This window comes from Scyliorhinus torazame, chromosome 16 (genome assembly GCF_047496885.1).
Source record: "Scyliorhinus torazame isolate Kashiwa2021f chromosome 16, sScyTor2.1, whole genome shotgun sequence".
Classification (NCBI taxonomy): domain Eukaryota; kingdom Metazoa; phylum Chordata; class Chondrichthyes; order Carcharhiniformes; family Scyliorhinidae; genus Scyliorhinus; species Scyliorhinus torazame.
The window spans coordinates 111,520,353-111,541,931 of NC_092722.1; the positions used below are offsets into that span (position 1 = coordinate 111,520,353).

The window sequence follows — 21,579 nt, forward strand, 5'->3', positions numbered from 1 at the left end:
GCGCTTGTGCGCGCCAAAACCAACGGCAACATCGAGGGATGCACCGCGCAGGCGCGCCCAATGCAAGATCGCACTGCGCATGCGCAGTGGCGCAACAAACGCCGTGACGTCATGACGTGCGGCAACTGTGGAGCTGTACACTTAAAAGGGCAATGTCCTGCTAAAAACCGACAGTGCCTCCGATGTGGCAAGATGGGCCACTATGCTGCCTACTGTCGTGCGGCTCAACCCATGGATCCTACACATCTCCGACAACCTCGCAGACACGTCAGGACCGTCCAGCCCACGCATCAAGACTTCCAGCTAAATGATGCAGATGACCAGGATGCCTTCCGGGTTTCCGTCATCGATGTAAACAGGGTCAATACCATCAATCCGGCCGATGAGTGGAGTGCCACCCTAACGGTCAACCGATCGCACGTCACCTTCCGTCTGGACACCGGCGCATCCGCTAACCTGATTGCATATTCTGAATTCCAGGCCATGAAGGTCAAACCACCCATCACGCCATCCTGGCTCAAGATGGTTGATTATAACGGGAACGTCATCCCGTCCATGGGTTCTTGCCAGCTACAGATAACTCACAAAACGCACACGGCCACACTCCCCTTCGAAGTTGTTGGCTCATCAAAAGATTTGTTACTGGGCGCACAGGCGTGTAAGGTCCTTCACCTGGTACAGCGCATTATGTCTCTCCAGATGAGATATCCGACTTCCCGGATGCTGAGTTCCACGCAAATCTCCATTCCCTCCTTGCTCACAACCAGGAGGTATTTGAAGGCATGGGGACATTGCCATACACTTACAAGATTCGCCTCAAACCGGATGCCATCACGGTTGTTCACGCACCTCGCAGGGTTCCTGCGCCACTCAAAGACTGCCTCAAGTTGCAGCTGCAGGCTCTTCAGGACCAAGGGGTCCTATCCAGGGTCACGGAGCCCACGCCATGGGTCAGCTCCATGGTCTGTGTAAAAAAGCCCTCTGGCGAGCTCCGCATATGCATAGATCCTAAAGATCTAAATAACAACATCCCATCCCGTAACGAGAGGAAATCACCAGCGAGATGGCCCAAGCCAAAATATTTACCAAACTGGATGCGTCCAAAGGATTTTGGCAGATCCAATTGGACCCGGCCAGCCGAAGGCTATGCACGTTTAACACCCCTTTCGGCAGATTCTGCTACAACCGGATGCCATTTGGCATCATCTCGGCATCTGAGGTTTTCAACCGAATCATGGAGCAGATGATGGAAGGCATCGAAGGGGTACGTGTATATGTGGACGATATCATCATTTGGTCCACCACTCCGCAGGACCACATGCATCGTCTACGACGCGTCTTCGCCCGCATACGACAAAATGGCCTGCGTCTCAACCGCGCCAAGTGTGCCTTTGGCCAGACTGAGCTGAAGTTCCTCGGGGACCACATCTCACAATCAGGGGTCCGTCCTGATGCAGACAAAATTAGCGCCATCACAGCCATGCCGCGGCCGGCTGACAAGAAGGCTGTCCTAAGATTCTTGGGCATGGTCAATTTCCTTGGGAAGTTCATTCCCAACCTTGCTTCTCATACAACGGCTATGCGCCATCTCGTGAAGAAATCAACAGAATTCCAATGGCAACAATCGCACCAGCTGGAATGGGAGGAGCTCAAGCACAAACTGGTCACGGCACCAGTGTTGGCGTTCTTTGACATTGCTCGCCCCACAAAAATCTCAACGGATGCCAGCCAATCTGGTATTGGAGCAGTGCTCTTGCAGAAAGATAGTACGTCGTCATGGGCCCCGGTTGCATATGCCTCACGAGCCATGACCCCTATGGAACAGCGCTACGCGCAAATAGAAAAAGAATGCCTGGGCTTGTTAACTGGATTGGACAAGTTCCATTACTATGTGTATGGTCTTCCACGATTCACAGTCGAAACTGACCACCGCCCCCTGGTCAGCATCATAAACAAGGACCTGAACGACATGACCCCTCGCCTCTAGCGCATCTTACTTAAACTCAGGAGGTATGATTTCGAACTGATCTACACTCCGGGGAAGGATCTCATCGTGGCGGACACGCTCTCCCGAGCAGTGAGTACACCACCAGATGCGGAGGGGTTCGTGCGTCAAATTGAGGCACACGTTACTCTGACAGCAGCAAATCTGCCGGCTGACGACCCAAGTCTGGCCCGCATACGCGCAGAGACAGCGACTGACCCCCTTCTACAGCGAGTGATGCGCCACATGGCGGAAGGGTGGGTCAAAGGGCAGTGCCCGCAGTTTTATAATGTGCGAGATGACCTTACCAACATTGACGGGGTCCTTATGAAGTTAGACAGGATTGTCATTCCGCACAGCATGTGCCAGATGATTCTTAATCAACTACACGAAGGCCACTTGGGAGTCGAGAAATGCAGATGGAGGGCCCGAGAGGCGGTATATTGACCAGGTATTAATGAAGACATAGCCAACATGGTGCTCAATTGCACAACCTGTCAAAGGTTTCAGCCGGCGCAACCTCCGGAGACGCTTCGACCACACGAGATGGTGACGTCCCCCTGGGCGAAGGTGGGTGTTGACCTATTTCACCCGCTCGGCAGAGATTACACCATTATTATAGATTACTTTTCCAACTACCCGGAAGTCATACCTCTACATGATCTGACGTCGTCCGCAGTCATTGGGGCCTGCAAGGAAACATTTGCTCGCCATGGTATTCCAATGACTGTCATGTCAGACAATGGACCCTGTTTCGCCAGCCGTGAATGGTCGTCCTTTGCCGCAGCATATGGTTTCACTCATGTGACGTCCAGCCCTCTACATCCACAGTCGAATGGGAAGGCAGAGAAGGGTGTCCACATTGCCAAGCGGCTCCTGTGCAAGGCGGCTGCTGCTGGATCGGACTTTAACCTCGCCTTGCTGGCCTATCGATCGGCCCCGCTAGCCACGGGTCTCTCGCCAGCACAGCTCCTGATGGGTCGCTCCCTCAGGACGACGGTGCCATCCATCCTGGCACCAACAACGGACCATGATAGGTTCTTCGTAAGATGCAAATGCAGCGTGATCGCCAGAAGAGTCTGTACGACACATGGGCGACGGACCTTCCCCCCCTGTCCTCCGGAGACAAAGTACGCACCCATCTACCGCATGGTGGCTGGTCAGCACCGGCCGAAGTTCTCCGACATGTGGCTCCCCGCTCGTTCCTGATACGCATGCCGGATGGTTCAGTGCGTCGCTGCAATCGGCGCGCCCTTCCCGACTTCCACGCTCGCAGCCACACTGTCCACACACGCCGGATCCTCAACAGGCTTCCGAGGATGACTTCGTGGAGCTACCGCAGATCACGCCCCTTCCATCGCCACCCATGGCCACGCTTGCACATCAGCCGGTGGTTCTTGACCCACCCTTGAGGCGGTCAACCCGAACTCGTCGCAAGCCCATTAGACTGCACTTATAACACTGTTCATACGCTTAAAAAGTTAAACACTACTGCATTATAACCTGTTGTTGTTTATCGTTCCAGATATCGTTTGACCGGACCACTATTCAAAAGTTTTTTTCGCATTCATGTTTTGTTATGGTGCAACCTCGTTAGCATGACGCACCCGACATCGCCCCATGTAAATAGTTACGTCATATGCACATGCTGTACACAACACACACACACACACACACACACACACACACTCTTAGATGCACTCACGACACGATTATATTTATAACCACGTAGGCACATATCTTTGTAAAAAGGGGGGATGTCATGATATTCAAACACACACATCATGATAGACACACCAACAGACAAATCAGAACACACAACACCACAACCAATCACAGACAAAGACAGGGACAGTATAAAAGGACAAACACGACACCTGGTGGGCAGTAGATCTGGGGACAAGGACAACGACAAGACCTGTAATAAAATCACAGATAGGGAGTCTCCACGTGCAGAGTATCAAGACAAAACTGTAGATAGTAAGTTTGAATAAAACAGCGTTGTACCAAATACAACTGTGTTGGCTCATCTGTGTGTCAGAACGCCCAACGCCACAGGCCACAGGTTTGATCCCTATGCCTCTGTGTTGCCCGGCACAACTGTGGCACCTCAGCACGATGGCCAGCTGCCCGCCCCATGTGTTGAGGAATTGGAGCAAGAGTCATCCCAAAGCACCAACACAACATGTGGTCAGCTTGAGCCACACAGGCAGAGGCCTGGGGGTAAATCTGCCACCCTCCCCTTTGGCTTCCGACTCTGCGTATGCCAAAGGCAAGGGGGACTATGGAGGAAACAACTCTAGAGATAAGAGAGCAGATCTCTCATCTGTTTCTCATCTGTTCATTTTATATTGGCCTACCTGAGGGGCCTCAGAAGGCTCCTGCCAGCGACCTCAGCAATTCTACTGTCAGGTTTACGTTTTCCTTCAGGGCCTCCCTCGACCCAATGGCACTTTCTGTCGTGTGCTTTGATAGAAACTTCCTGAACAGCCTGCTGGGTGGATTATTACCTAATATTCAACAAATTCTGAGTGTTTCATAAGAATCGGAGCAAGACCGCATGACTTTAAATAGAAGTTTTTGAGGCTTAAGATGGCGAGTGGAGGCAGGGAGGGGTGAGGGAGGTGAGGCACATTGAACAACTGACCTTCGCTCCCCTAAGCTAGGGAATGGAAAAATCAGCTTGGATACCCGACACCCAATCACAAACCAGTAGAAATGTAGGTGCAAATCAAGTTCATTTGTGAAGATTACAGCAGTCAGACAACCTTGCTGGGTATTCACATTTTATAATAATAATACTCTTTATTGTCACAAGTAGGCTTACATTAACACTGCAATGAGGTTCCTGTGAAAAGCCCCTAGTCGCCACATTCTGGCACCTGTTTGGGTACACACAGGGAGTATTCAGAATGTTCAAATTACCTAACAGCACGTCTTTCAGGACTTGTGGGAGGGAACCGGAGCACCGGGAGGAAACCCACGCAGACATGGGGAGAACGTGCCGGCTCCACACAGTGACCCAAGCCGGGAATCAAACCTGGGACCCTGGAGTGGTGAAGCAACAGTGCTAACCACTGTGCTACCGTGCTGCCCACTTTGTGGATAGAAAATAATCATTGGTTTAAGATTTTAGTGCGCTGCAGTAAATGCCGTCAGGAGAGGGCAGAATGGGTGGATTGCACTAAAGGAGGCTTTTGTACCTTTGAATATGGAAGATAAAGCGGTGCTCTAATTGGGGTGTTTAAGATGATTAAGGGATTTGATCGGGAACTTAAAATTGAAGTATTTCCACTAGGGAAATCCAGTACAATCAATTATAACTTAAAAAATTATAGCTGATCCTTTTAGGAGTGAAGCCAACAAGCGCTACTTCACACAAAAGGCAATGTAAATCTGAAACTCTCTGTCCACCCAATCCCTTCCCCCCCATAAAATACATATTGAGGCTGGGGGTCAATTGCAAATTTGAAAACTGAGCTGGATATGGTTTTGTTGATGAGGGGTTATGGAAACGAGACAGGTAAATGGAATAAAGATACAGATCAGCCATGCTCTCATTGAGTGGCTGAATAGGCTTGGAGAGAACGGCCTCTTTCTGTTCCTCGGTTCCAAGAACAAGGCATTCAATCCAGCCTAGTGCAGAATATGAAGATCTTGGAGGAAGGAAAGAGTGTTTGGCGGGGTGGAGTCGGACATGGGTGTTCGGGAGGTCACCCGGTCCTTGGCAAACCAGGTTCACAGATAACTGGAAGAAAACATGTTGACCCACCTGCCTCCAGTTTCCCAATGCACATTCTCAACAAATGAGGCCCTACACTCGGAGCCTCCATCTGTCCGACAGTCAAGGTTGCGACAAACGGGAATGACTGGAACACTTTAGTTAATATTACGTGGATACGTGCTCTGGGCTTGCTTGCTGTAATGTCCTCAGATGCATAAATGAGTTGAAAGCCCACTTTAAGTGTCTGGTAATTACTAATGTTTCTGTGTGAAAATTCAGTTTGCTCCAGGAAATTGGAGCACTGAACAAAGAATTGTCAGCAGCATTGTGACTGAAGCTTTTTTTGCTGCATGCATGGTTGGTGATATCTAATGACTGCTCTGTAGATTTGGAAGAAGCTTCTGAATTCTGAGCAGATTGAACCCTGCAAATAATAATGCACTTGCCCAGTGATGTGTGCAGGGCATTGCTGCAGTGAATGGGGGCTCTGTTGCATGTACATGTTGCACTGATTAAAATAGTTCATTTCTCTCCTCAGAATGATATCACTCCACTGCATGTAGCCTCGAAGAGAGGGAATGCCAATATGGTTAAGTTGCTACTGAACCGAGGATCCCAAATTGAAGCCAAGACCAGGGTAAGCTGCAACTCCAAATGGCACTTTCCACAAACCAAACCTGACAGAAAGACAAGAATGTGCATTTTAAAAGCTTGACAGCGGCAAATACGCTGTGAATATGTTTCAAACTCATTGCTTCCCCTTTGCCACCTAAGTTTTCCTCACGTCTGCAGTTGATCACTGATCCATGCCAGAGTGGATTCTCTGTTCGGCCCAGTGAGTGATCACTGATCTGTGCTGATAGTGGATTCCCCAGTGAGACCCAGTGAGTGATCACTGATCTGTGTTGGCAGTGGATTCCCCAGTGAGACCCAGTGAGTGATCACTGATCTGTGATGGCAGTGACTCCCTGGATGACCCAGGGAGCGATCGCTGATCTATGCTGGCAGTCGATTACCTGGTAAGACCCAGTGAGTGATCTATGCCGGCAGTGGATTCCCTGGTTAGACCCAGTGAGTGATCACTGATCTGTGACGGCAGTGGATTGTCAGTGACTGCATGTTAAAAGTATTGATTTGTATGGGCAGCACGGTGGCGCAGTGGGTTCGCCTTGCTGCCTCACGGCACCGAGGTCCCAGGTTCGATCCCGTCTCTGGGTCACTGTCCGTGTGGAGTTTGCACATTCTCCCCGTGTTTGCGTGGGTTTCGCCCCCACAACCCAAAGATGTGCAGGGTAGGTGGATTGGCCACGCTAAATTGCCCCTTAATTGGAAAAAATGAATTGGGTACTCCAAATTTATATTTTAAAAAAATATTGATTTGTCTGTGAGATCATTTAGGGACGTCCTGAGGTTATAAAACACACTTTATGAATTCACATTGTTTTTCTCCCTTGGTTATATATCCAGCATCATAACAAGAATGAATCCCCTAAAATCAAAGCAGTTTGGCATCGAGGACATTTGAAAAACAAAACTTTAAAAAACTAATTTCCAGTTTACGGACAGTATAGGGTGGCCGATCCACCTACCTGCACATCTCTGCGTTGTGGGGGTGAGACCCACGCAGACACGGGGTGAATGTGCAAACTCCATACGGATAGTGACCCAGGGCCAGGATCGAACCTGGGTCCTCAGCGCCATGAGGCATCAGTGCTAACCACTGTGTCACCATGTTGCCTTGAAAAGCAAAACTTGATCTTTATTCAGAGTAGGGTAGACTAAATGTCTTTCAATGCTACTGTCAACATTCACGAATGCCGGACCTAATTTTTTAATCTCATGTGTTCCCACGGAATCGTTACATTGGGAAAACAGGATACTTGGAGAATTGCTGGTGCTGTGCCCAGTCATTGTCCCATACTCGGTGTCTGTAGAGAAGAAGGATAAAAAGGAGGGAGGGTAGAAAGAAGAAATATATTGAGGGAGAAAACAAATAAATCTCAAAGTGCTTTCTTTTCAGCCAGTGAAGTGCTGCCCTTGCTCTAATCTAGGTGTGCTCCTTAAAGCAGGCTTTACCACCTAGTACTGGTACAAAATTGGAAAATAATGCTTGAATTTCTTTCCGCAGGATGGGCTGACCCCCCTCCACTGTGCAGCAAGGAGCGGGCACGAGCAGGTGGTGGAAATGTTGCTCGATCGAGGAGCCCCAATCCTTTCCAAAACAAAAGTATGTCATTTGACACTGGATTTGAACCAAATCGGCAGGCTTTATCAGTGTCAAGTCACATATTGAAACAGTTATGTAATCCCTGTTATGCAGTCTGAAGGTTGTTACCTCATCTGGAATAGAACAAATGAAAAGCATCCCTACTGGATGTAGTTATATAATGTTATCGAAGACCAGAAGGAATCTACGATATTATTCTGACTGTGAAGCTTTCCATTGCCAAAAAGCAAATTTTTCAATTGTCGGACAATTACCGATGCAGTTTTACTGAGGTTAGCGTGGGAAGCCCAGCAGCCTCCTTATTGGCAGCATGAAAGAAACTTCCATGGAATAGCCTGAGAAACAGTATCATACGTATCCTATAACGTAATCCCCCTTAAAATCCACAGATTCGAAGCAGAAACCCTGTAAATAAAAGAATAAGAATTTAATTTTAAGAGGTGCGTTGCTGTTTTGACCCCCTCCTGCCACTTTACTCCAATTTAACTTATATGTTCAAGAATTTTAGATTTATGCCAATTTTTATATTTAGTTGTAGTTTGCCGTTTAGTCACGTGTGGTGTTTGAGGGAATGTCCCTCTATTACTGGAAATGGAGATGCCTAATGATACTTTACAAGCTGAGTGATTGGCTGCCACATGCTAGTTAGTTACCTAGTCGTTTGATCCATTGGGTACCTGCGGTGGTGGTATGGTGGTATTGGCGCTGGATTAGGACTCCAGAGACCCAGGGTAATTCTATGGGGACTCGAGTTTGATTTCAATAAAAATCTAGACCATTGTCAAGCTGGGTTTGGACCATCGTGAGAGAGGTTAGTTTTACCTGACTAAATATAAAAAATGTTTTTTTTTTTAAAAAGAGGGGTCACGGTCTCAGAATTTGGGATAGGCCATTTAGGGCGGAGATGACGAGAAATGTCTTCACCCAGAGGATAGTGAACCTGTGGAATTCTCCACCACAGAGTGCCCCAGGGCGTGATCTTCCCAAAAAGAAACAAAATCCCCGAACGAGCGTGTTTAGCCGCATCAGTGCTGAGAAACACATGGCAATTCAACGCGACTCGCTTTGAATAAGGAGGCTAAACGGTGAATGGCCAGGGCTGCATATAGCCCCGTTTTTTATAATGGGGAGCTCCACTCACTGGAACTCCCTGTTGTAGCGAGAGATTGGGATGACATTTTTAAATGGCATCTCGATCTCCGAGACCCCGGAAAAAAAATCCCCGACCCCCCAGCTCGAACACAACATGGGAGGGTGCCCCCGCCCCATACCCTCCAACACCCACACTGTGGATCCTCATATGTGAATCTGAGTGAAATAATAGTGGGTACACGTTCCCTGTCAAAGCAACTCCCAGCAAGAAGGCAAAATGTCCAGGATGGCAAGAGAGGGAACAGGCAGAGTTAGGAAGGAGTCAAACAAGATAGTGAGAGAATTACCTCTTTCTCCTGCTTTGGTGCAAGTTATTATTTTTGCCTGGATTCCATCGTGCTCTGGGTTTTAATTGTTTCTGTCTCGTTGTGACTCTTGGGTGTCTGAGAAGTGAGGATTTGTGTCTCCTTCATACTGATATTTGTGCTGGTGTAAAACTCGTGTGGGGGCCAAGGGATCACATTTCCTTTCAGTGTCAGGGAAAATGTCATGTCGACTTCACTGTTAATCCACATCTGGAGTTAGTCACTGCCTTTTACTTCTTTGCAAAGGTTTTAATTTTCACGGTCAATGTTTGATTCAAATTGCCTGATCATTCTTTGGTGCTGCATTACTTTCATTGCTTGATTTGAATGATTGGATCATTTGCGTTTTCCGTGTCGTAAGCGACTTTCAATTCTCAGGAACAGGCAGACATTGCACATTCTTCCGAATGAGATTTGATCTTTGAGCATGTGATCCCTGAGTCTTTGATAGAGGGATGAGGTGTGGAACTCGCAGAGTGTCATTGAGGCCAATCGCGTAAAAACGTTTAAGTGGAAGCCAGATAAATTTACAAGGGAGAATAGAATGGAAGATTTGTTTTTTAAGCAGGGTCAGGTGAAAAATGGTGAAGGGAGGCTTGGGTGGAACTTAAATACTGGCATAGACTTACAGGGCCGAATAGCATGTGAATTCAATTTAATGAACCAAGTATTGTAGTGACTGAGTGTCTCCGTGTCCTTTACACCGGCTGTTTGTACTCCACCAGAATGGCTTGTCCCCTCTGCACATGGCAACGCAAGGAGACCATCTGAATTCTGTGAAGCTGCTGCTCCACCATGACGTGCCAGTCGATGATGTGACCAACGACTACCTGACAGCGCTGCATGTTGCCGCTCACTGCGGCCATTACAAGGTGGCCAAGGTACTCCTCGAAAAGAAAGCCAACCCAAACGCCAAAGCACTGGTGAGTACCTGAGTACACCTGACACCAGAACTGATCCATCTGTTAGTACAGAGAGGTTTCTTCAGCCCAAAAGGAGGCCATTCAACCCACTCTATCTGTGCTGGCTGTTTAAAAGTCTTATCCAATCAGTCCCACTACCCCCTGCTCTTTTTCAATAGTCTAGCATTTTTTCTTTCCTTTTCACATATTTATCAAATTTTCCTTTTGAAAGTTAAATTAAATCTTTTTTCATCAACCCTTCAAGCAGTACGTAATACCTGAGGCTCTAACTGTATTCCACTGGGTATCGATGATGGAATAGTAGAACTTACAGAGCAGCGGAAATGCCCTGGCCAATTCTTCTCCCTTAATCAGTGGTCGTACAGCTGAAGAATATCACTCTGTGAGCATGGGGCAAGGCTACGAGTTAGTCTCCATGAGGTTCCACAGCCGGTATAGGGATTCAATCCACGTCATTTACATCTTTCTTCACCAAACCCTAGCCATCTAGCCAGCTGAGCTACCCGATTCCCACTAGTTTATTCAAATCATTGGTAATTGTGGAGCCTTGGTGCAAACAAATTGTTTTTTTGTCGGAACAGTAACCTTTATTAGCCCCCGGTTAATAAATGCCTCAGTGCTAAAATTCTGATTCTTATTTTTCAAATACCTCGATTGCCTCACCTCACGCCACTCTATAATCCTCTCCACCCCACAACCCTTCTATCCCTGTAATCTCCTCCAGCCCCACAAACCTCCCTATCTCTGCAAACTCCTCCAGTCTCACATCCATCCCTATCTCTGTAATCTCCTCCACCCCACAAACATCCCTATCTCTATAATCTCCTCCAGTCCTACATCCCTCCCTATCTCTGTAACCTCCTCCACCCCAAAACTCTCCTTATCTCTGTAATCGCATTCAGCCCACAACCCTCCCTATCTCTGTAATCTCCTCCCACCCCACAATTCTCCCTATCTCTGTAATCTCCTCCACCCCAGAAATCTCCCTATCTCTGTAATTGCCTTCAGCCCACAACCCTCCCTATCACTGTAATCTCCTCCAGTCCCAGAACGCTCTCTATCTCTGTAATCATCTTCAGCCCACAACCATCCCTATCTCTGTAATCTCCTCCACCCCAAAACTCTCCCTATCTCTGTAATCACATTCAGCCCACAACCCTCCCTATCACTGTAATCTCCTCCAGTCCCAGAACGCTCCCTATCTCTGTAATCGTCTTCAGCCCACAACCCTCCCTAACTCTGTAATCTCCTCCAGTTCCAGAACGCTCCCTATCTCTGTAATCTCCTCCACCCACAACCCTCCCTATCTCTGTAATCTCCTCCACCCCAAAACTCTCCCTATCTCTGTAATCGCATTCAGCCCACAATCCTCCCTACCTCTGTAATCACCTCCCACCCCACAACCCTCCCTATCTCTGTAATCTCCTCCACCCACAACCCTCCCTATCTCTGTAATCGCCTCCACCCACAACCCTCCCTATCTCTGTAATCTGCTCCCACCCTACAACCCTCCTTCCCACCCTACAATCCTCCCTACCGCTGTAATCACCTCCCACCCCACAACCCTCCCTATCTCTGTAATCTCCTCCACCCACAACCCTCCCTATCTCTGTAATCGCCTCCACTCACAACCCTCCCTATCTCTGTAATCGCCTCCACCCTACAACCCTCCCTATCTCTGTAATCTCCTCCACCCACAACCCTCCCTATCTCTGTAATCACCTCCGCCCACAACCCTCCCTATCTCTGTAATCTCCTCCCACCCTACAACCCTCCCTCCCACCCTACAACCCTCCCTATCTCTGTAATCCCCTCCATCCACAACCCTCCCTATCTCTGTAATCTGCTCCACCCACAACCCTCTCTATCTCTGTAATCGCCTCCACCCCACAACCCTCCCTATCTCTGTAATCTCCTCCCACCCTACAACCCTCCCTCCCACCCTACAACCCTCCCTATCGCTATAATCTCCTCCAGTCCCAGAACCCTCCCTATCTCTGTAACCTCCTCCACCCACAACCCTCCCTATCTCTGCAATCGCCTCCACCCACAACCCTCCCTATCTCTGTAATCTGCTCCCACCCTACAACCCTCCTTCCCACCCTACAATCCTCCCTACCTCTGTAATCACCTCCCACCCCACAACCCTCCCTATCTCTGTAATCTCCTCCACCCACAACCCTCCCTATCTCTGTAATCGCCTCCACTCACAACCCTCCCTATCTCTGTAATCTCCTCCCACCCTACAACCCTCCCTCCCACCCTACAACCCTCCCTATCTCTGTAATCCCCTCCATCCACAACCCTCCCTATCTCTGTAATCTGCTCCACCCACAACCCTCCCTATCTCTGTAATCACCTCCGCCCACAACCCTCCCTATCTCTGTAATCGCCTCCCACCCTACAACCCTCCCTCCCACCCTACAACCCTCCCTATCTCTGTAATCCCCTCCATCCACAACCCTCCCTATCTCTGTAATCTGCTCCACCCACAACCCTCTCTATCTCTGTAATCGCCTCCACCCCACAACCCTCCCTATCTCTGTAATCTCCTCCCACCCTACAACCCTCCCTCCCACCCTACAACCCTCCCTATCGCTATAATCTCCTCCAGTCCCAGAACCCTCCCTATCTCTGTAATCTCCTCCAGTCCCAGAACCCTCCTTATCTCTGTAATTCCCTCCACCCACAACCCTTCCTATCTCTGTAATCTCCTACATCCCACAACCCTCTCTATCTCTGTAATCTCCTCCAGTCCCACAACCCTCCTTGTCTCTGTAATCCCCTCCACCCACAACCCTCCCTATCTCTGTAATCTCCTCCAGTCCCACAACCCTTCCTATCTCTGTAATCTCCTCCATCCCACATCCCTCCTTATCTCTGTAATCCCCTCCAGCCCACAACCCACCCTATCTCTGTAATCTCCTCCAGTCCCACAACCCTCCTTATCTCTGTAATCCCCTCCACTCCATAACCCTTCCTATCTCAGTAATCTCCTCCATCCCACATCCCTCCATATCTCTGTAATCTCCTCCAGCCCACAACCCTCCCTATCTCTGTAATCTCCTCCACCCCACAACCCTCCCTATCTCTGTAATCTCCTCCACCAAAAACCCTCTCTATCTCTGTAATCTCCTCCACCCCACATCCCTCCTTATCTCTGTAATCTCCTCCAGCCCACAACCCTCTCTATCTCTGTAATCTCCTCCACCCCACAACCCTCCTTATCTCGGTAATCGCCTACACCAACAACCCTCCCTATCTCTGTAATCTCCTCCACCAACAACCTTCCCTTTTTCTGTAATGTCCTCCAACCAACAACCCTCCCTAACTCTGTCATCGCCTCGTACCCCACAACCCACCCTATCTCTGTAATCTCCACCACCCTTCAACCCTCCCTAACTCTGTAATACCCTCCAGTCCCACAAGCCTCCCTATCTCTGTAATCACCTCCACCCTACAACCCTCCCTATCTCTGTAATCCCCTCCAGCCCAAAAGCCTCCCTATCTCTGTAATCTCCTCCAGCCCAAAAGCCTCCCTATCTCTGTAATCTCCTCCAGCCCACAACCAACCCTCCCTATCTCTGTAATCTCCTCCAATCCCACAACCCTCCCTATCTCTGTAATCCCCTCCACCCTACAACTCTCCCTATCTCTGTAATCATCTCCACCCCACAACCCTCCAAGACAGTTGCGCATCTCCAATTCGGGCCTCTTGAGCATCCCCGAATTCAGTCATTCTACCTTGGGTAGCTGTGCTTTCAGCTGCTTAGGCCCTAAGTTCTGAAATTATCTTCCTCATCTCCCAGCCTCACTACCTATCTCTTATCTTTAGGACGTTCTCTTTCACAAATTTCTTGGTCTGATTAGTCCTAATATCTCTTTCTGCAGCTCTGTGTCAAGTTTGGTGGTGTTTTGGGATGCTTTACATCGCTACAGGTGCTATATCAGTGATAGTTGTTGTTGTAACTAAATGGCTGCGAAGAACCTTCGAGACGCTCTCAGGATTTGCGAGGCGCCCAGGAAATGTCCATACTCCGAGGACCTTGCGTTTGTTTCCAGTTTGCCATAGAACGTTAAGCTGAAGTTCATTTCAGGATATTGCTTCCGGGCAGAAGAAAGCATTGCTATGGAAACCACTTTGCAGTCTCTCTTGCTGCAGTGTGGTAAATGCATTTGTTGGGTGCACTGAGGACAACTAGTGGGAATTAACTTGCATTACACTATCCCCTGGCTGCGAGAAACAGGAATAAGCTGCCAACGACTAGCTGAAGAATCTTTACAAACCTGCCGTCTTTTGTCGAAGGGTATTTGAGTGCAGAGCCAGAATTTGAATATAGATGATTCAGATGCAGGCGGATGAAGGGGGCAGGGGAAGCTGGCCAGTATTTTAAAATCCTTTTGCAGCCCCAGCATCTGAAGTTGCTCGAGTGAAACACAAGCCAAGGGACTGGATTTTGTAATTATTCGAACATTATTCTATGCCTTACTTCAGAATGGGGGCAGGGAAAGGAACAGAGCATGAAACCAGTCAATAAACGGACCAATTGCAACAACATCAGTCCTGAGCAGCAGACCCCCTGCAAGGATTTCCCATCATTAAACAACAACAACTTGCATTGACTAAAATCATGTATGTCAAAATGTGTTTTTGGATTTACAGACTGAAGGCCGAATGGCTCCAGAGTTGAACCCTCCCAATACAAACATTTTATGAAGGAGTTTAAAGACTAACACAGCTTTAGTGATGACCTCTTTTAAGCATGCTTCAATGGACGGAGCTCTGTACATAACAATGAGGTCTCTGTGTTCACCATGTCAATGCTCAGATTTCTAAACAAATAAAAGGAGGGCGGGTTCAGCCTGCCAAGCAGGAAGGGAAACAAGTAGGTAAATGATACCTTGAGGGATAGAAAAAGAATCAATACTATCGCAGTGCAAGAGGGGCAAGTGTGCTAGTGGGAGAGATTGAGTGCTTGGGATCAGACGATTGGAGATGAAAGGAATTTTTTTAGGTATGTATCAGCAGGATCAGAAATACCACCCAGGTTTTTAAGCCATAAATGGCCCGTGAATTTGAATGTTTAACCAGTTCTCTGAATTCCGTTTGCATCCTCGATTTTCTTTGTTCCATAACTGGAGCCATGCCTTCCCCTACCAAGACTGTTATCTCTAAACATCCCCATCGCTCACTCCTCCTTTAAGCTTCTCCTTTAAACTTTGTTCAACCGTTTGGTAATGTCTGTCCTATTGTGACTTGGTGATAACTGCTGTCTGATCACTCTCTCTTGTGCCGTGCCTTTAGAGGTCTCACCGTATTCAATTTGTTATATAAGTGCACATTGCTGTTGTAATGCTGTGGAATGTAGGCCATTAGCACCACTGTAACTCTCTTCATCCCTCTTGGTATTCCTATTTCCTTTGCTACACTAATGGTCCAGTCCAAACCAGAATTAGGAAGGGGGGGGGGGGGGGAAGGCTTCTGAGCAAAGAGCAAAATTGAAAAGTATTGATTCATGAATAAATCTTGAACTTGTGTTACAGAATGGTTTCACCCCACTTCATATCGCATGCAAGAAAAACAGGATTAAAGTAATGGATCTGTTGTTGAAGTATGGGGCGTCAATTCAAGCAGTTACTGAGGTAACAGCAAATTGTTTGTGTGTGTGTGAGTGATTTTTGTTGTATTTTTGTGTATTTGTGTTTCTATCTGTGCAGTTGTGTATGCACACATATGCATCTGCATGTACACACGTTTTTGTGTGTATTTCAACCACTGAGTGTTGCTATGCATGTTTATCAATGTGCTTTTGCATGTATCCTTGTTTGTGTGGATATACATGCATGTGTGTCTGTGTGCCTACGCAAATGTGCCTTTTTGTGCGCATCAATATGTGCATGTGTCTGCGATTGTGTTTATGCGTGCATATATGTGACCTTGTGGGAGAGCACACAAGTGGTTGCTTGTGCAAGTATATTGATGTATGTATGATTGTGTGTGTGTGTATTGGTATCTGTTTTGCCTCTGTGTTGGGGTGTGTGTAGGTATTGGTCTGCGTGTATTGATCTGTGTTTGTGTATCTGTGTTGTGTGGATATGCATGTTTAGTGCTACCTGTCTAGCAAAGGTGCTGTTAAATCTTATTGAGCAGTGTATTCTGTGTGACCCACCATATTATCCTTTGCAGTCGGGCCTAACACCTATTCATGTTGCTGCATTCATGGGACATGCAAATATTGTGACACAGTTAATGCAACGTGGAGCGTCACCAAACACAACAAACGTGGTAAGGAAGCACTTTGTCTCTTTATAAAGCCATGGAAAGCGAACAGTACTTTAGCAGAAAGCTGCTTATTTAAATGCATATATAAATACAAGGAGAAGCTTGGTCTACTATGATTGGAGATAATTGGGTAAATGTTATACAAAACCATAAGAAAATAACTACCACAATAAACAGGGCTGAAGTACAAACCCCTTCAGTTTTGTTCGGGTCTGTTGTCGACTGATTGATAAAGATTGATTGCGATGATTAGTTAACAACTCCGTTAAGTATTATGGCCCAGGCTAATTCTCAAGGGGACAGGGGCTCGATGCCCACCATGGCAACTAGTGCAATTTGAATTTGATAAACGAATAAATCTGGAACATAAAGCTAGTCTCAATAATGATGAACAGGAAGCCATCATCGATTGTTGGAAAAGCCCATCTGATTCACTAATGATCTTTAGGGAGCGGCATCATAGAATCCCTACACTGCAGAATAAGTCCATTTGGCCCATCGAGTCTGCATCGACCCTCCGAAAGAGAACCCTGCTTAGGCCCAATCCGCCACCTTATCCCCCCCGTAAACCCACCTAACCTTTGGACAGTGTGGTAGTACCAGGTATTGCGGTACCTGAGAGGCTGATGACCATTGGTTAGACCCTTGAGTCTACCATTGGCTGTATTACGTAGCTCCGCCCTGAAGGCGGAGTATAAGAGATGGTGCCGTCCCAGCAGCCTACACTTTCTGTACCGAAGCTGCTGGGGAACAAGTTCTAGTAGATTAAAGCCGTCAGTTATGAAATCACTTCGTCTTGAGCGTAATTGATTGCGCATCAATTTAATCTACTAGACTTAAGCTGGAAGGATGGATCTCCGAATCAAACCGGAGTGCCTTCAACTCAGCCCCCACGCGGAGAACTCAGCTGCAATTTTTAAACACTGGCTGGCATGCTTTAAAGGCTACCTCGAGACAGCCGGAGGCACCCCGACAGAAGGACAGAAAATGCATCTCCTGCGCTCAAGGGTCAGCCCAGGGATCTACCCCCTTATCGAGGCGGTGGCGAACTATGATGCCGCGACTGAACTGCTAGAAGGACATTATATCCGCCCTGTAAATCAGGTCTACGCTCGTCACCTGCTTGTGACTAGACGGCAAAGCCCCGAAGAATCGTTCGAAGATTTCTACCGGGCGCTACTGGTGCTGGGCCGAAATTGTGGCTGCCCGCAAGTTTCGGGGAGCGAGCACACGGAACTTTTAATCAGGGATGCTTTCATAGCAGGTATGAGCTCCCAGATATCCACCGAAGACTCCTAGAAAGGGACACTCTCAGACTTAGAGAGGCACGGGCACTGGCAGGGTCCATGGACGTTGCCTTCAGAAACGCGCAGTCCTATGTGCTCGACTGCGCGGCGGCCCCCTGGGCTGCGTGGCACCCCGCAGCGGCAGCCCCACAGACCTTCCCCCTGACCCCGCAGGACTGCGCTACGAGACGGCCCGCTAACGCGCCCCGCTGTTTCTTCTGCGGGCAGGCAAATCGTCTCCGCCCGCACTGCCCGGCCCGCACCGCCACCTGCAAAGGGTGCGGCAAGAAGGGCCACTTTGTGGGGGTCTGCCAGGCCCGCGGTCTCCAGCGACTATGGCCCAACGCGGCAACCCCCCTTTCAGGTCCCGACCGCCCAGCGCTCGCCGCCACCCCCCTATCCTAGCGCCACGTGCGACCCACGGGTGCGGCTATCTTGCCCCCCGGACACCACGCTGGATGGGTGGCCGCCGCCATTTTGTCCATCGCCTCCGCCATCTTGTTCATCCCCGGACACCATGTGCGACCCATGGGTGGCGCCATCTTGGATGGGGCCCCAGGCCCCCAGCACGGCCGACTACACACTGCCCGATCAGAACTCGCAATTGCTTCACCTGGCCTCGGTGACACTGGACCAAAGTCGACCCCGGACACACGCAATGGCTACAACGACGGTCTTCATCAACGGCCACGAGACGTCTTGCCTGATTGACTCTGGGAGCACGGAAAGCTTTGTTCACCCCGACACGGTAAGGCGCTGTTCACTTGTAAACCACCCTGTAAACCAAAGGATCTCCCTGGCCTCCGGGTCACACTCGGTGGAGATAAAGGGGTTCTGCCTATCGAACCTCACTATCCAAGGCAGGAAATTCGACAATTTCCACCTGTATGTCCTGCCGCACCTCTGCACGGCTACCCTCCTGGGGCTGGACTTCCAATGCCATTTGCAAAGCCTGACCTTTAAATTCGGCGGCCGTATACCTCCCCTTACTGTCTGCGGCCTCGCGAACCTTAAGGTCGACCCGCCTTCCCTGTTTGCGAACCTCATCCCGGATTGCAAACCCGTCGCCACCAGGATCAGGCAGTACAGTGCCCAGGACCGGACCTTCATCAGGTCCGAGGTCCAAAGGCTGCTGGGGGAAGGGGTCATCGAAGCGAGCAACAGTCCCTGGAGAGCTCAAGTAGTGGTGGTAAAGACCGGGGAGAAACATAGGATGGTCATTGACTACAGTCAGACCATTAACAGGTTTACGCAGCTGGACGCATACCCTCTCCCCCGTATAGCCGACCTGGTAAACAGGATTGCACAATACAAGGTCTTCTCCACGGTGGATCTCAAGTCCGCCTACCACCAGCTACCCCTCCGTAATAGTGACCGCAAGTACACTGCCTTCAAAGCAGATGGGCGGCTCTTATCAATTTTTAAGGGTTCCCTTTGGTGTCACTAATGGGGTCTCGGTCTTCCAGAGAGAGATGGACCGAATGGTTGACCGGTGGGGCTTACGCGCAACGTTCCCGTATCTGGATAACGTCACCATCTGCGGCCATGACCAGCAGGACCACGACACCAACCTCCGCAAATTTCTCCAGACCGCGAAAATCCTTAATCTGACATACAATAAGGATAAATGCGTGTTTAGCACCGACCGTCTAGCTATGTGGTGCGAAGTGGAGTCATAGGCCCCGACCCTCAGTGCATGCGCTCCCTCATGGAGTTCCCCCTCCCTCACTGCCCCAAGGCCCTGAAGCACTGCCTCGGGTTCTTCAGCTATTATGCACAGTGGGTCCCCAACTACGCAGACAAAGCCCGACCCCTAATCCAGTCCACAACCTTCCCCCTGTCGACGGAGGCCCGCCAGGCCTTCAGCCGCATCAAAGTAGACATTGCAAAGGCCACGATGCGCGCCATCGACGGGTTCCTCCCCTTCCAGGTCGAGAGCGATGCGTCCGACGTAGCTCTGGTGGCCACCCTCAACCAAACGGGCAGGCCCGTGGCTTTCTTCTCCCGTACCCTCCATGCTTCCGAAATTCGCCATTCCTCGGTCGAAAAAGAGGCACAAGCCATAGTAGAAGCTGTGAGACATTGGAGGCATTACCTGGCCGGCAGGAGATTCACTCTCCTCACGGACCAACGGTCGGTTGCCTTCATGTTCGATAATGCACAGCGGGGCAAGATTAAAAACGACAAGATCTTGTGGTGGAGGATAGAACTCTCCACCTTCAACTACGAGATCTTGTACCGTCCGGGGAAGCTCAACGAGCCTCCTGATGCCCTGTCCCGTGGCACTTGTGCCACTGCACAAGTGGACCGCCTCCGATCCCTCCACGAGGAGCTCTGCCACCCGGGGGGTCACTCGCTTTTTCCATATTGTCAAGACCCGCAACCTGCCCTACTCCATCGAGGAGGTCAGGTCAGTCACCAGGGACTGCCAAATCTGCGCATCAGATTTGGCAGTCCCAAAGTCCTTGTCCTTTCAAAGGCCCCCTCCCCTCCACTGACCGCAACACGTATTTCCTGAACATGATTGACGAGTACTCCCGGTTCCCTTTCGCCATCCCTGCCCAGACATGACCACAACCACCGTCATCAAGGCCCTCCAGGGTATCTTTACACTGTTCGGTTTCCCCGCGTACCTACACAGTGATAGGGGGTCCTCCTTTATGAGCGACGAACTACGTCAATTCCTGCTCAGCAATGGCATCGCCTCGAGCAGGACGATCAGTTACAACCCCCAGGGAAACGGGCAGGTAGAGAGGGAGAACGGAACGGTCTGGAAGACTGTTCTACTGGCCCTACGGTCCAGGGATCTCCCAGTCTCCCGCTGGCAAGAAGTCCTCCCGATGGCCCTCCACGCCATCTGGTCGCTGCTCTGTACAACCACAAATCAGACACCTCATGAACGTCTCCTTGTTTTCCCCAGGAAGTTCTCCTCCGGGACCTCGCTCCCAACCTGGCTAGCGACACCCGGACCCATCCTGCTTCGGAAGCACGTGCGGGCGCACAAGTCGGACCCGTTGGTCGAGAAGGTCCACCTGCTGCACGCTAGCCCCCAGTACGCCTATGTGGCGTTCCCTGACGGCCGGCAAGATACAGTCTCCCTTCGGGACCTGGCGCCCGCCGGAACCCCATGCGCACCCGAACCATTGGCCCCACCCCCATCACCCCCACAGCACCTCACTGGGGGGGGGTCGGTCCTCCCGCCGCTCCTGCCTAGGCCATCCCACCCAACCAACGCCCCCTACAGGCGCGCCCTCCCCGTGTCAACCTTTTTGCCCCAACAGCGCCGCCTAGGGGTGACAAAGCTGCCAGGGAGGACAAAACCACGCTCCCGGAGTCACAACCACCAGGACACCCACCAGAATCACCACCAAAGCCCAGACGCTCCAGAAGGACGACCAGGCCACCCAATGGACTGATTGCTTCGCTGTGACTCTAACTGTGAACTTTGTAAATATCCTCGACAGCACGGTACCTCCATACCTCGTCATACCATGCGACTGTTACCGCTGGCCACCACCCCCGCCGGACTCTTTTTTAACAGGGGGTGAATGTGGTAGTACCAGGTATTGCGGTACCTGAGAGGCTGATGACCATTGGTTAGATCCAGGAGTCTACCATTGGCTGTATTACGTAGCTCCGCCCTGAAGGCGGAGTATATGAGATGGTGCCATCCCAGCAGCCGTCGCTCTCTGTAT

At 49.9% G+C, this 21,579-nt stretch overlaps 1 protein-coding gene and 1 long non-coding RNA gene across 48 annotated transcripts in view; one reads left to right on the top strand and one right to left on the bottom strand.

Moving 5' to 3' along the window:
* The window catches only part of ank3b (ankyrin 3b), a 1,101,178-nt gene that overhangs the window by 823,017 nt on the left and 256,582 nt on the right, over positions 1-21,579 (top strand). For 46 of the 47 annotated variants that reach the window (XM_072478848.1, XM_072478844.1, XM_072478845.1 and 43 more), the window contains 5 exons: positions 6,247-6,345; positions 7,837-7,935; positions 10,118-10,315; positions 15,860-15,958; positions 16,503-16,601. In XM_072478848.1, coding sequence (XP_072334949.1) covers positions 6,247-6,345; positions 7,837-7,935; positions 10,118-10,315; positions 15,860-15,958; positions 16,503-16,601 — 594 coding nt within the window. Of the gene's footprint in view, positions 1-6,246; positions 6,346-7,836; positions 7,936-10,117; positions 10,316-15,150; positions 15,331-15,859; positions 15,959-16,502; positions 16,602-21,579 lie in introns of those variants that run through there. The other variant, XM_072478873.1, reaches the window with a different exon arrangement.
* The window catches only part of LOC140392997 (uncharacterized), a 113,381-nt gene that overhangs the window by 3,825 nt on the left and 87,977 nt on the right, over positions 1-21,579 (bottom strand). The window lies entirely within an intron of this gene.